Source organism: Neltuma alba, unplaced genomic scaffold (genome assembly GCF_004799145.2).
Source record: "Neltuma alba isolate B1F8T4 unplaced genomic scaffold, ASM479914v2 tig00010378_pilon, whole genome shotgun sequence".
Taxonomy (NCBI): Eukaryota; Viridiplantae; Streptophyta; class Magnoliopsida; order Fabales; family Fabaceae; genus Neltuma; species Neltuma alba.
In genome coordinates this window covers 259,560-274,487 of record NW_021635282.1, presented here as the reverse complement: position 1 = coordinate 274,487, position 14,928 = coordinate 259,560, and the positions used below count along the sequence as shown (strand labels likewise).

Genomic DNA, 14,928 nt, shown 5'->3' with positions numbered 1-14,928 from the left:
TAGCTTGCGCAAATATGTAGGCATCCATATCCATTGCTCATGTCCTTATCATTGAGATGAGATGGAATGTGGACGGCCCAAATTTAATTTGAATAGTCCATATATATATATATATATATATATATATACTGCCTCCTCTGGTTCTTAATATAAGATCCAATTGATTAACCTGGAGATATTAAGAAAATTACTAACTAACTTAATTATAACAAATATATATTCATGGTCTCTCTAAAATACTTATATGTATCATTATGGTATATATTAATTTATAAGTGAAGCAAATTAGTTTGGAGAAAAACAATAAATACAGATATTTTAAAAATAATATAATAACTTTTTTAATTTATTCAAATTAATTAACTGAGTCTTATATTAATAACTGATAGGCACATATACGCTTCATCATGCTTGAAATATCCTCTTCAGAGTTCAACGACTTTGGCTCTCTTGAAGTGGCGTGTCTGTTGCGTTGTCATTTTTACTGGCTATTTCCTGGAGGAACTTGTCTAAATTCATGGTTGCCCGCTAAGACCTTGACTTCTTCTCTAATCGAAAATTAGACTTGCCACCTCTTTGCTTATTGTCAAAGACTATTGAAAAATGGCTCCACGTAGATTCCCTCTTTTCTTTTCCCAAAAGAATAGTCCCACCACTTCACGTCATTTTCACAAAATTTCCCATATCTTCTCATTCTTGAAACTTATTACTTTGCTAACAACTGACACAGACTACCCACTATTGGTGAAATGCTTCTGGTTTTGCTTATCAGCTCCAAGGGTTGGAGTGGCTTTTCCCAAATGTTTCTGCAAATTTACAATCTCAGTAAACGCAGCTTTAAATTTTATTGAAACGGTAACGATGATATCTGTTTCTGTAATTGGCATCATTTTGACATCGTTTTAGGTTCGAAACATTTTGAAACGCACCTACCAAACAAACGCTTCAGCTTAGGCATACATATGTTTTCAAAAGCGAAGAAAAAAAGGATTTTATGACATAAAACACAGTTGCTGAAATAACTCACCACTATGATGGTCACAGGATGCTACTAATTACTGGGTACATAGAGACCAATCTCTGCCGGTGCCAGGACTGACGGGTCAACGAACTAAAATCACAGTGCTTTTTAAATGCAGAGCATAACCCAAGAAAGCAAAGCATGTGCTAGGAGGTTGGAGGAAAGTGACGTTGTTAAATTTCACAACCAACCCAAAAGAAAAAAGGGGGAAAAAAAAAAAACGAAAGAAAGAAAACTAGTCAACGTTAGATATGGAAAAGATCTAGTAAAATAAGACGTTGGTTTTCTGGTCCTTGAAGTAACGGGGTTAGCGCGCGCGCCCGCGCACATATATTCAACCTTCTGCGTCTGCTGTTAATCACGGTCTTACACGCCATTCTATAATCTGTACTCGACATAGATTCCAACTCAGACTTTTTTTTTGTGTGCGGGGGCGTTTTTTTTTTTTTTTTGGGGGGAGGGGTATTCGTCGGCCCCCCTAATGCAAATAGAAGTGTAGAAATTCAGTGCGCCCCCTGCTCCAAAGTCATACTTGTAGCTAAACAGAAACCAAGCAACACAAGATTCTAGCTCTGGCATGAAGTAATAGTCATTAGTCTTCCTTCCTTTGGGAATACATACATATATACATCCATACATACATACATACAAGCACATGCGGTGATCATCCATCATGACATGTGATAAGGCGTGATAGAAACACAACTAGAAATAAAAGTGTGGGGCTGGTTTGCATTAAAGTCTCTTGTCCTCCTGTGACCAAAAATAAAAGTCGTTGCTCTTCCAGTCTTCCTTGTGTCACAATGTTGAGCTTACAAGAAAATTTAGAGAGAGAAAGAGAGAGACTGACCATTTGGGGTGACCCCAGTCAAGGCGTGCTCCAGCACCTTCGTCTGACTTCAAAGACTTATGCTTAACAACAACAATAGGGAAAATGTTCCTGCTTGTGATGAAATGGGAAAGACACACGGATGGTAACAAGAGTTGGGGTTTTTTCTCATGGGATTACTACCTATTTTTCTCATGCTCTTAAGCTTCTGTGGAGGTTTGATCACTGCCTTAGACTCTATTACATCATCTGTATTCGTCAAAGATTCAGAAACTGTAAGCTCAAACAACAGCGCGTTCAAACTCGGATTCTTCAGCCCCCAAAATACCACAGATCGTTATGTCGGAATCTGGCATGTCTTCAATTCCAAAGTCACATGGGTGGCTAACAAAAACCAACCGTTGCAGGATTCTTCTGGGGTCATTACTATATCTGAGGACAAAAATCTTGTACTATTGAATGGGACGAAAAGGATTTTCTGGTCATCAAATGTGTCAAACAAAGCATCGAGTTCCACTGCCCAACTTCTCAATTCTGGTAACCTTGTGCTGATAGACCAGACAGGCAAGACATTATGGGAGAGTTTCCAACATCCAGGTGACGCAGAATATTCAAATTTGGCAATTAGTGCCCACCAGAAAATTGGTTCATCTAGAAAAAACCCTTCTGAAAGAAAATTGGCTTACACCAGGAGAACAAACAAAGTAGGAGAGCAAAAGGTTCAAGAAAACTGTGATACTTATAATTACTGTGGGACATATGGGATCTGTGACTCCAGCAAATCACCAACCTGCAACTGTTTGAAAGGGTTTGAGCCGAGGAATATCGATGAATGGAATAATCAAAATTGGACGAGTGGGTGTGTGAGAAGGGCGTCACTACAGTGTGCAAGTGATGGAGGCAAAGATGATTGGTTTCTCGAGCTGCAGATGACAAATAATCCAAAAAATTCAACGCCATCATTTGTTTCTGAAGACACATGCAGAAATCAGTGCCTAAAAAATTGCAATTGTACAGCATATGCATATGTTTCTTCTTTTTCCTGCATGTACTGGACAGGAAACCTAACAGGCATAGTAAGATTGTCCAGTGGAGGAATTAATCTTTACGTCCGTCAAGCCTATTCAGAACACGGTAGGTACATGCTGAGTCAATTATTTGATATTATGATGTTTCTAAGTGAGTTTATAATGCTACCAATACAGGTAGGAAGAAAAAGGACTTCAAAGTAGTTATCACAGTAACAGTGACAGTAGGAGTGATTATCATTGCCATCAGTGCTTATATCTTAAAGATGTGTACTGCTAAATATTCTGGTACGTTTCCCATATACCTGTTTATTTCAATAATAATCATGTTCTCTTCATTGATTTGTTGCTTTGGTAAACTAGCATGTGCTTTCCGTGCGATGCGCAGGGAGCTTATAAATATGAAATTATTTCATCTTAATTCTAGTTAAGAAAATAATCCCCACCTTCCACAGCATATCAACAATGCATTATTACATGCTTTTTAGGTGATACATTAATATTTCATGATGCATGCAAAATCCTAAATCTTTCCTTGAAATATTTGCTACACGTATATTGGTGTGCGTAATCATTTTTCACTCAAGATCACTAAATCACCTGAACTTGCGCTTCATTGCATCCAGAAATGATTTGAATAATAGAAATCATTTGTAACAATTCTTTGCCATGTTTTTTTTTTAATACTAGAAATCTATTTTCTTTGTCATCAAATGAAGGAAAAGATATTATAGTCAATTACTTTCATGATTTCTTGTATTGATTTACTTTGGGATATTTCGGATATATGGTTGTATTCAGCAAGAAAAAAGGAAAGAAATGCAAAGTTATTGCTGAAAAAGGAAGAAAACCCGCTAGGAGACCTGAAAATTGCAAAACTTGAGAAGCTACCACTGTTTGATTTTAGAATCCTCGCAACTGCAACCAACAACTTCAGAATTGCTAATAAGCTTGGAAGGGGTGGTTTTGGTCTGGTATACAAGGTAACTAAATCTTGTGAAATGAATCTCCTTTCGGATAATTTCTATGACCTACTCTGTTTCCTTTAATATATACATACACACACATACACATAATTATGTATTTCACTAGGGAGAATTGCAAGATGGACAGGAAATAGCAGTGAAAAGACTCTCAAGAACTTCTAAACAAGGGCTGGAAGAGTTCATGAATGAAGTGGTTGTGATTTCAAAGCTACAACATCGTAATCTTGTAAGACTTTTAGGATGCTGTATTGAAGGAGAGGAAAAAATGTTGGTATATGAGTACATGCCTAACAAGAGTTTGGATGCTTTTATATATGGTAAGCCCACCTCCTCTGTTTCATTATTTATGTCCATAGAAGCCCTGCAGCTGCAGTATTGTTATCTCTATTATTAGATCGAAATCATTCTTATAAAATTAAGTCTCACGTCAGTCCTTTTGCTCTCAAGGTAACATGGTTTCATAGAAACCATGAAAGGGCTTAGTTCCCTTTTTTTTTTTTTTTAATCAAAACAAATCTTGTGCTTGGAATAAAATTGAATTTTTCTTATTGTTCAACAGAAAGTAACCTCTCTTTTTTTGTTTATGTAGATCCTGTTAAAAAGAAGGCTTTAGATTGGAAAAACCGCTTGAACATTATCAAAGGAATTGCTCGTGGATTACTTTATCTCCATAGAGATTCTAGACTAAAAATTATACATAGAGACCTAAAGCCAAGTAATATCTTACTAGATGCACAACTCAATCCTAAAATATCAGACTTCGGTTTGGCAAGAATCTTTGAATGCAGTGAAGATGAAGGCAATACTCGAAGGGTTGTTGGAACATAGTAAGTTTTCATTCTCTATATGTAATGTTAACATATCTATACATAATGTTAACATATCACCACTAGATTCATGAGTTGAACTTTACCACTATGATTTAATACAGTGGTTATATGTCACCCGAATATGCAATGGAAGGACTATTTTCAGAAAAATCAGATGTCTTTAGCTTTGGAGTTTTGCTATTTGAGATCATCAGTGGTAGGAAAAATACAAGCATTTGCGATCATGAACATTCATTGAACCTCTTGGAACTTGTAAGCCTCTCCACATTGATGAAGGCATAATTTTGATTATTAACATAAGTCTATAAATTAGATAATTTATGCTGTTATAAACTCTTGCATTTCATTTCAGGCATGGAAATTGTGGAATGAAGAAAATATCGAATCTCTCATAGATTCAGAAATATCTGATCCAGACTATGTCAATGACATTGTGAGATGCATACACATAGGGTTTTTATGTGTTCAAGAACATGCAAGAGATAGGCCATCTATGGGCACTGTAAATTCAATGCTTAACAATCACATTGTTAATCTTCCGCCATCATGTCAGCCTGCTTACATACAGAGGAGGGTTGTGACAAATGCAGAGTCATCTCAACAGAGCAATAGATCATGCTCTGTCAATAGCGTCACTCTCACAAACATGCAAGGGAGATAACAGGGAAGACGACGGTAACATGGCCAAAATAACTATCCTTTACATACTTACAAGTATTTCAGCTATATATACAAAATCATGCCCTTGTCATGTTGAATCTAAGGTGCTACATTCATTTGTAAGAAAAGGAACACAAGTGTGAAGCAGTGAATCTAGTTAGAAACTGTTGGGTGAATTTCAAAATCATTTTGTTTGTTTTGTTGTTCAATGTACCTTATTTCTGTAGTCGTATGTTCTAGTAATCAGGGGTGCTAGTAATTAAAAAGAAAACTTAGGTGAAAGCAAAGCGAAAAATTTTGCAAAATCACAAAAGTTTAGCTAAAATTATGATCTTCTCTATTTTGAAATTCAACACTAACCTTTCATGAGTTTTGCTAAAAACTAAATACCTCCATTCTTTTTTCAAGACATGCATACTTCCATAAATCAGAGAATTAATGGCGTAGGCAATCATCGAGTTTCATTAAAATTACAAAAACATTTTTCTGCCTAATTTCCAGGATTTGACTGGTATAGCTCATGCAAATGCTAAAAGATTACTGAAAATTAGATTTTTTCCCTGCTATTCTCTCTAGATAAGAAAGAGATAAAGTGACTATTAGATTATGAATATCGTATCATGCTATTTTAAGGAACATTTCTGATACCACAATGCAGCAACTTGTAAGCCGTAAAATAATTGCTTTGTTCAAATTGTCATGCTGCAAAATTGGAACGCAAGCGGCAACAATTATAAGATGATTAGGAAACGCACAAGCCAGTGAGAATTCAGAATTGGATATAATTATATTATAATCTTTGTATTTTCATACTCTACAACAGTACAAGTGGGGCAATATATACAAGAAGAAAGAAGCAACAAATCAGAATTTAAAACACTATATAAATGACCAAATATGTTTTCCTACAAACGCTCTACCTCAAAGACCAAGAAAGAAATTAAAAGAGGACCCTGTTTACCATGGATCCCCATAGAACAGGGATTGCGACACCAAAGTCAAGCAACAAATCACCAGATTACCTTCCCGTATCGGCACCTAAAATGGCGACAGAAATTGACAATCAACAAAGAAGCAATGCTGGAGCTGCTCCCCACCTTTCGCAACCACGTTTCCCTGCGCTTCCCCTTTTCGGCTTGTCTCCTGGAGCGGGATGAGGGGAGGGGTTAAGAAACAGTAAAGATCACTGTTTTGGACTTGTTAAACCCAATAATTCTAATTATGAAAATTTTGATGGAAAGATAGGAAAATCAACAACCAATTCTTTGGTTCTTATTATTTGTCCACGTGGTTCTCATATATTAAAAAAATATTAAATAGATGAAATCTTTAATTTTTGTTCTTATTGAAGAGAGCATCAATTGCTACTAGTATTTTTTTTTTACTCATTTTTCCTTTTTTTATCTTTATTATAATTAATAAGGATAAAATTAAAAATAAAATATTAAAAAGATACAAATATAAGCGACAAATAAAATGGACCAAAATTTCTTCCTAGTATTTAATGTCCAAAATAAAAAGAAAAACGTAAATTAATTCTAAAAAGTTGTAAATTATGAATCAGATTAGATTACTCAAATCACAAATAATTGGGAAGGTGGTTGGCTCCATTAAAGCAGATTTAATGTAGATTCACAGCCACTGGTAATGTGATTATGCCCAAGAAGCAAATTAGGGGGGGTGGGGGGGAAGAAGTGCTTGTCGTTAATGTTGGCTTAAAAAACTTTAAAAAAAAAAAAAGAAGTTGTGGGTATTAAGTCCATATATCTGATAACAACAAAAAATAAGAAAAGATTTATTTTTAGTGATATAACATAGCATATCTGAGTTAAATTATAACGAGAAATTCAAGTCCAAAATATGTGTCATAATGTGTTTTCGAAACAGCTTGCTTCAACTAAAAGTTAATAAACGTCTATGGATGCTAAAATTAACTCTCATGTTTATTACAGCAAATAATCCAAGTCATTAACTTGAGCTATATTTTTTAAAGTTTATTATAGAAGGTAACCTACAATGATCTCCTTATACCTATTGAGCCACATGCATCAGCTATAATAATATTTAACAAATGCATATTTTGTTTTTTATATACTATCTGATTAATAATATATGCAAAAATTATTGTAACCACCACAAAACAATATATGCTCATCATAATTATCATTAGACCTTTGTGAAATTCTTTATTTTCACACAAACATTTATATATCACATAATAACTATGTTTTATGTGTTTGGGTTATAGGTCCAGAATTTTCATGTCACACCTTATTTTTATACTTCATTTTATGCCAATTGGAACCATTTGAAATCATTTATCATGATGGCCTTAAGTTGTAAAACTTCAAATTTTAAATTTCTTGAAATTTGGGTTATTATTCATTATAGCCTTTACAAAGGCCAAATTTCAAAAATTTATAACTAATTCTAAAAAAATTGAAATGAAATGATTCCAAGTTCTATGTAAAGCCTTTGACATGCTCTTCAAAGAAAAAAAAAATACTCATTGGTATCTAAGACTCATGCATCAATCCTAGATTTCGTTCAAAATAGTATTGTTTATTAGTAAATTTTTAATTTTTCAGGATTTATATCCAACTTTGGAAAGGCATAATTTTTTGTACAAAACTCTAAATTTAGTGAATTACCACTTGTTTTAAAACTAAAAATAAGATCTATAAACATGCCAAATTTCATATCCAGATTCATCTTCAAAATCACGTTGGTCAAACTTGACCTTTAAGAAGTCAACTTTTATCCCTTAAGTTACTATTCTTGATTTTTCCTTTCCTTTTCTATTCACACTATTAATCTACTCATAATTCAATGCTAAAACAGAATCTTTGATCAACCATTCACATACATATTGTCTTTAGTTATTAATGCAAATATTTAACATAATTCATGATAATCTATAGTAATTACAAACATAGCTCAAAGAGGCACATAAATCAATTTTCTCCCAAAATGACTTCCTTTCCTTTGTCCTTGCTTGGTCCAACTCCTAAGAGGTAAATTTTGAACATCAAAGAGTGAGATTTCATGAAAATCTTAATAGCAAAGAACAATAATCATCATACAATCCATGCTATGTAAAAAAGTGACATGTATGCATAAAACCAATATCATTATGTATCATTTCAAGTGTATATCATTTACCATGGAAAGAGAGCAATGAATCAAGCCATTAAGCCATTCCTCATACATATTACCAAGGCACATTCAACATATAACCCCATGCATAATCACATAAATTGCTCAATTACGTCATGACAATATAAATTACATAACATATAATCAAATTATGAGTTCAATGCTGTCTCTTGATTGATGAACCAATTTGGCATCTTTGGGAAAATTGGATTCCTTTTTTATTTCTTGCAATGTGTCTATCAATCCAAGTATAAACACATTCTAAATTGCCAACAATTCAGGCATAAACACAATTGCTTGGTTATAAGCTCAATTAAACTTCTTTTTCTTTAATTTTTGACCTAATCAAACGTTCTTTGTTCCAACCAATTTTTTGGCTCATTCCTATACAATTTTTCATGTAGAATCCAAATATTGATTCATACTTATCAAAATCACACTCTTTCCCTTTCATTCTCTCTTGGCTGAATAGGAGGTATTGTTTTCCAAATATTTCATTTTTTATTGCAATGATTTTAAACATTTTTTCTTAGTGTTCCTTACACAAAAACATATTTTAAACTCATTAGAATTATCAAATTATAGCAAAACAAACTCCTACCCCAAGAACACATGTTGGCCGAAATGTCTCCTTAATAATGCTAACTTGGTTTTCTTTCAAAAATCAATCCAAACACCACTTAAACATAATGATTCTAACTCATTCTTAAGGCTTCTATCCTTCCCTAACATAAACTCATGTAAACCGAAAATGGGCAGCAATTTCCTCTTAGAAAACACCTCAAACTTTTAACCAAAACAAGCTTTGATCTTAACCATAATAAAGCTAAACATAACTTGATGAATTCTTGACTAAAGCTTGGTGATTTCTCTTTCAAATGCACTTACTAATATTAGTTTCCAAAGTCTAAGAAGACACTTGCAAAGCACCTCCCTCTTTTGTCAAATTTTTGCCTATTTTAGTATATTTAGGGGGTATTTATAGAATAAGAAATCTGCCTTTCTCCTCTCATTTTAGGCATGTGAAGCTGCCACCTAAGGGGACACTTGGCTGCCATCACATGCTCAAAATTTTCAGAACATGCCATGTGTAAAATTCCTAGAATATTCCCTTGATTTTTATATAAAAATTAGGCTCAAATCCAAATTAATTATTGGGCCAGGCTTTAGTACAAATTTAGGGCCTTTCTTGGGTCAATGTGGGGCCCAATTTTAATCTAGAAAGTCTTAAGAATTTAGCTCAACAATAAAATATTAATTCTAAACAATATTGATGTTTATCAGTTATTATTCACTTGTAACATTTCATAATTTTTCTAGACTTCCAAAACTGTATTTTTCTCCATAAAAAATCCTCTTTTAATATAAGAATGCAATCTAAAAAGTTCTAGAATTTTTCTTCTCCTTTAACTATTTATTTTGATTTTTTTCTAAATATGGCTCTATCGATAAGACTTTTGGAAATAAATTTCCTAAAATACTTTCTTGTACTTTCAAGACCTGAAACTAATTTTATAAATTCTAATAAATATTTAGATGATTATTTCATATTTTTTGGAAATTATTGGGGCCTCTAAATAATTATAATAATTATTTTTACCCTCTTTTTACTTTTTTTAAAACAATCTCTTTTTTCAGGAAATTCCGTAATAATATATTTTCACACCATTTTCATCTTTAAGGCTTCCATTGAGGTTCCAAAACCTCTAATTCACTCTTTTTCCATTTTCCAAAAATTTTCTGGATTTTTTTTTCAAATTTTTCTATTTTACCCTTTCTAGACTAATAATTCTAAAAATATCGGTCCGGACCCTATGGGGATTTCACGTTAAAAGTTATTTTGTCCTTCCATCTACTTTTTATATTGGCCATAACAAGATTTTTAACTCACAGCACTAGGATAAAGTTTCAAGATGTGACATTTCACATATTAAAAGATTATAATCAATATTTATATTGCATCCTTTTCCTTATACTTTTTCTTGTTGGCCAATTTTTTGTCAAATTTGTATGAAAGATCTATGTATAAGGTTGTCTTTTATCATATGATAATATTGTCAAAATTATTTTGGGTTAAGGTGCGTTCAGCACCTTGAAGTATTTTTTAGGTGCATTCATCCAGCATCCTGAAGTATTTTTTAGGTGCACCCAACACCCTGAATTTTTTTTTAACCTTGATGCTAGATGCACTAAAAAATATTTTAAGGTCTTAGACCCACCTAAAAGAATACTTGCATGACAATGTTATATGTACCAAAAAATACTTCACAATACTGGACACAAACAGAAAAAATATTTGAGGGTGTTGAATGCATCGCAAAATATTTTGAAGTGTTGGATACATTTAAAAAAAATATTTTAGATGTACTAGATGTACCTTAACCCAATCATTTTTGACAACTTTCTCTTTTTAGTTCCATTTTTCCCTGTGTAACTCATCACTTTTAAGGTATTTGAATCTCTTCTAAGGTTTTTGCAATTACTTATGTCTTGAAACTCTTTTGGAGTGCATGCCTTCTCAACATGACTTCCAGATTTTATCCTCCTTTTTATCCAAAATAACTATATTGGAACTGATTAGTCTCTCATGTTTCGAGCATATCTCACTTTTATTTATATAATTAAAACATTTTCAATTGGAATATAATCCCATGCATATCTCACTTTTATGTAATGTCTTCTTCATGCTTCTCCATATATGAAAATTGTGAGCTTTGCTTCGATTTCAATCTGATTAATGCATATCATTCTGCTTTTTTCCCTCTCCCTCTTTATTGATAAATCCATCTGCTTTAATTTAGTTTCGTGGTTTTATTGACTCTTTAGATTCAAAGTAGTTAAGTAGTACTTTGATTTGGGATATGGTTGTTTTTTTAAGACTGATTTTTTTTTCCAGAATAGTTTAATGTTGATTTGGTTTTGGGGTTGTTTTTGTTGATTGTTCATGCCTTGAACCAAGATAATGAAGCGGGAGAGGGTTCTATTGTTTCTTTCCCAATGAAAATGTGATGATACGGCATAATATGTGGCATAAAATCCTACTTGGCAGAGCCACCTAAGCATAATTTGATCAACTGTTAGTTGACCATCTAAATCTGTTAAGGGAGGGTTACATTGTTATGATTTTTCAACTTTCAAAGCAAGATTGTTCCAAAAATAACTTTTAGGTACCCAATGTTCTTTTGTAAAAACTTTTGAGACAAAAAAGACCTTTATCCCTAAATTTAAACATAAAATGCAAAATCAAAATTAATGTCAACTATTTATAGTAAAATTTTTTCATAGTTATAGCTTATTTAAAAATTTAATATTGTAATTTAAAGGATTAAGGTGCATTAAGCACCCCGAAATATTTTTCCAGGTGTGCCCAGTGCCCTAAAATTATTTATGGTGTAATTTCATCCAAATATAATAAAAAGTTATCTCTAACCATTAAACTACTGAGTAAGAAAGAGTTTGACCCAAAAAAAGATCTAATGTGGCATGTTACTAGATAGATGAGGTTGCATTTTTAACTTAATTTTTTTTATTTTGTGGAATATTAGCCCTTTTTTTTTTATTCCTCCAGGGTATCCCTACAAGTTGGTAGCCATGAGACTAATCCCTGCCCCTATGATCGGCGCATGAAGCTGTAGGAGACTGGCCATAGGATGCTTTCCATTCACAAGCGTTGGGGATTGAACCCCCAACTACTTGCTTAAGGGACGAGATGCCGAACCATCAAACCCACCCAACGTGGTTATACTAGCCCTTTCTTTCACCTTCACCATCTCCTTTTGCCCTCTCCCTTTGTGTTTTCTCCCGTGATGAAGATGACCCCTTTTGTGACAGAAAAACCAACGATGATGACCTCTATCATCTTCCTCATCTTGGATCACCTTTTTCCCTTCCTTCTCTTCTTAGGTTACCTTCTTTCCTTTCTTCTCTATCCTTCTCCACTTCCTTGTCTTCTCCATTTTGCCTTAGATCTCTATTTTTGATGGTGGTAGTTCTAGTTTTCAATTTCTTGTTTATATTTGTGCTATTTTTTAACATTGGTTAGCCTTTTGACTTCTGGAATGGGATTGTTGCTTCTCGTCCTTGATCTTTATTGTTGAGTACTCCTCTTGCTAAAACCCTATAACCTAGAATATGAAAAACTCATCTTGGCTTTTAGGTGAGTTGTCTCACAGTCTGACCATTATTCATGATGAAATTACTAGGAAGAAGGAAGAGTTCTATGGCATTAATAAATGCAAATGATGATAATCATTTGAAGATAGTGACAGTGACATTTATGGAGAATTTTTTCATTGAAAGAGAACTGCTAGCATAATCGACGGCCAAATTTGATGAGCAAGAACCAAGGAATTGAAACATTGAGGAGCAAGAGCAATGGTGGAGTTTTCCTTTCAAAAAAACAGAGGGTGTTTTAGCATTGAGATGTTTAAAACATATATTTTAATTAAAAATGCCACTTCATCTGGCTAGTAACATGCCACCTTCAATTTTTTTGGGTCAAACACTTACTTATTCAGCAACTTAACGGTCAAATATAACTTTTATATTTGGATGAAATTGCACCATTTAAATTACTTCAGGACTAAAATTATACCACAAATAACTTTAGGATATTGGACGTACTTAAAAAAATACTTTGAGGTGCTGAGTGCACTTTAATCCTAATTTAAAATCTTTCGTAGGTGGTAATGGATACGTGTTGTAAGGAGGCTTATGACTATGCTACTTTTATAGTTATATTGATTGATATTGATGATAATTGATTGATGATTTTTTTTTGGGACTTAAGATTGATAATTGATGATTCATATATTGAGACCATTTGATACAAAGCTAACTGTTTTTTTTTTTTTACCAAAAGAACAAAGTCCATTTCATTGATTCAAAAAAACTAGAAACAAGAAACACAAAGTACAATTAGTGAGAAATATATAGAAGCAAAAGAGAAACAAAATAACAGTAGAAAACAGCATCAAAACAAGAGCAAACAACAAAGTAAAAAAAAAAAAAAGAACTAACAGAGCAACGACTAGCCAACTCCACTTCTCTTGGCCACTTTCTCTATCTACTCAGCAATAACTTGATAAGAGCTAACTCTTATTCCTAAATCCTTATTCAGAATCTAAACCAAAGAGGGTAATGGTGGATCTACCGATCCAATTGGACATAGCCCTTATTGCAAGCCACAGCAACATAATCTGCTGCTCTATTTCCTTTTCACATCACTAAGGAGATCACACATTTCAGGATATCAAGTTTAGAAAGCACCTCCTGTAACCCCCAAGCAGCCCTCTAATCAATTCCATCCACTTATCTCTTTTTGCAACACTAAAAAAGTTCAACACAGTCCATCTTAATGACATTCTCTCTCTCTCCAAGCTCTTCCACCAAGCATGGAGCTTTTTTCAAAGCCAAAACTTTAGCCACAACTGCAACCTTAGCATTGACCTTCTCACAAAAACCCAAAATAAAATCCTTATATGTATTTCTACAAATTAATGTGATAGCAGCAGAACCTAGGAAAAATGAACCATCACAGTTGATTTTAACCTTATCAAACTCAGGAGCTTTTCATTTACTACAATTATCATCTTCACCAACCTTCTCCTCATCTTGCACTATCCATTCATTAATATTCTAATACTCATTAACAACTTTATTTGCAGCTTCGATAACCAATCTCAAATCGGGCCTGTAACCTTTAAACATCACCTTATTCCTCTCCTTCCAAATAAGCCACATAATTGAAACTAAATGAGCTAACTGAAAGTCATCAAAAGCTTTCTTACCAATTAGCATATTTGTCATCCAAACACTATATCTAACCATTTCATCCTCATTAATCCTCAAAGTAAGCCTACATCCATACCATGCATAATTAACCCAAGAACGCAAGAAAAGAGCATGTTCAAGTGTCTCAAGTTTAGATTCTTACATTGGATAAAGATCAGATCTACTGCACTTTCTTATAAAAAAATTTTCCTTAATTAGTACAGCCTGCAAAAGGTACCCTCTTTTTACAGTATATTTCTCATCTTTTGCACTGAGCAAGACAACCGCATCATTTCTAAAGTTAAAAGCAAGGGACACATGCTCTACTTTCTTCACTACCTCCTCAGGTACCAAACTTTTTAAACTTTTTGTAGTCCATTTACTATTTTGAATAAGATCAGTAGCAAGCCAATCCTTTGCATATGTCCATGTCATCATCCATGTAATGATCCATGTAAGCATTCTTGATCTAGAGATTCATTGAACACCTTAGATGGCTTGTTGGGCTTTAGGACCTCTGTATAGAATGCCTCCTAGTATGTTATCATCCAATACAAGTCATCCATGAGTATGGTTCTATCATCCAATACCCATAAGGCCCTCCCTCCCTTTCTAGCATCTAAGAACGAATTATTAGGAAAATAAA

At 33.5% G+C, this 14,928-nt stretch overlaps 1 protein-coding gene across 3 annotated transcripts; it reads left to right on the top strand.

Moving 5' to 3' along the window:
- The first annotated feature begins 1,759 nt into the window (after window positions 1-1,759).
- Window positions 1,760-5,563, top strand: LOC114756246 (G-type lectin S-receptor-like serine/threonine-protein kinase SD1-13). 3 transcript variants are annotated; one of them, XM_028945177.1, is made up of 7 exons: window positions 1,760-2,984; window positions 3,056-3,166; window positions 3,680-3,861; window positions 3,992-4,181; window positions 4,454-4,691; window positions 4,796-4,946; window positions 5,047-5,563. In XM_028945177.1, the coding sequence occupies exons 1-7, from the start codon at window positions 2,021-2,023 to the stop codon at window positions 5,353-5,355; spliced, it is 2,145 nt and encodes a 714-aa protein (XP_028801010.1). In that variant the 5' UTR covers window positions 1,760-2,020; the 3' UTR covers window positions 5,356-5,563. The 3 variants fall into 3 exon arrangements, with proteins under 3 accessions (XP_028801010.1, XP_028801011.1, XP_028801009.1); XM_028945178.1 differs by having other exon boundaries at window positions 3,971-4,181; window positions 4,595-4,691; XM_028945176.1 differs by having other exon boundaries at window positions 1,761-2,984; window positions 3,971-4,181.
- Window positions 5,564-14,928: the final 9,365 nt, after the last annotated feature.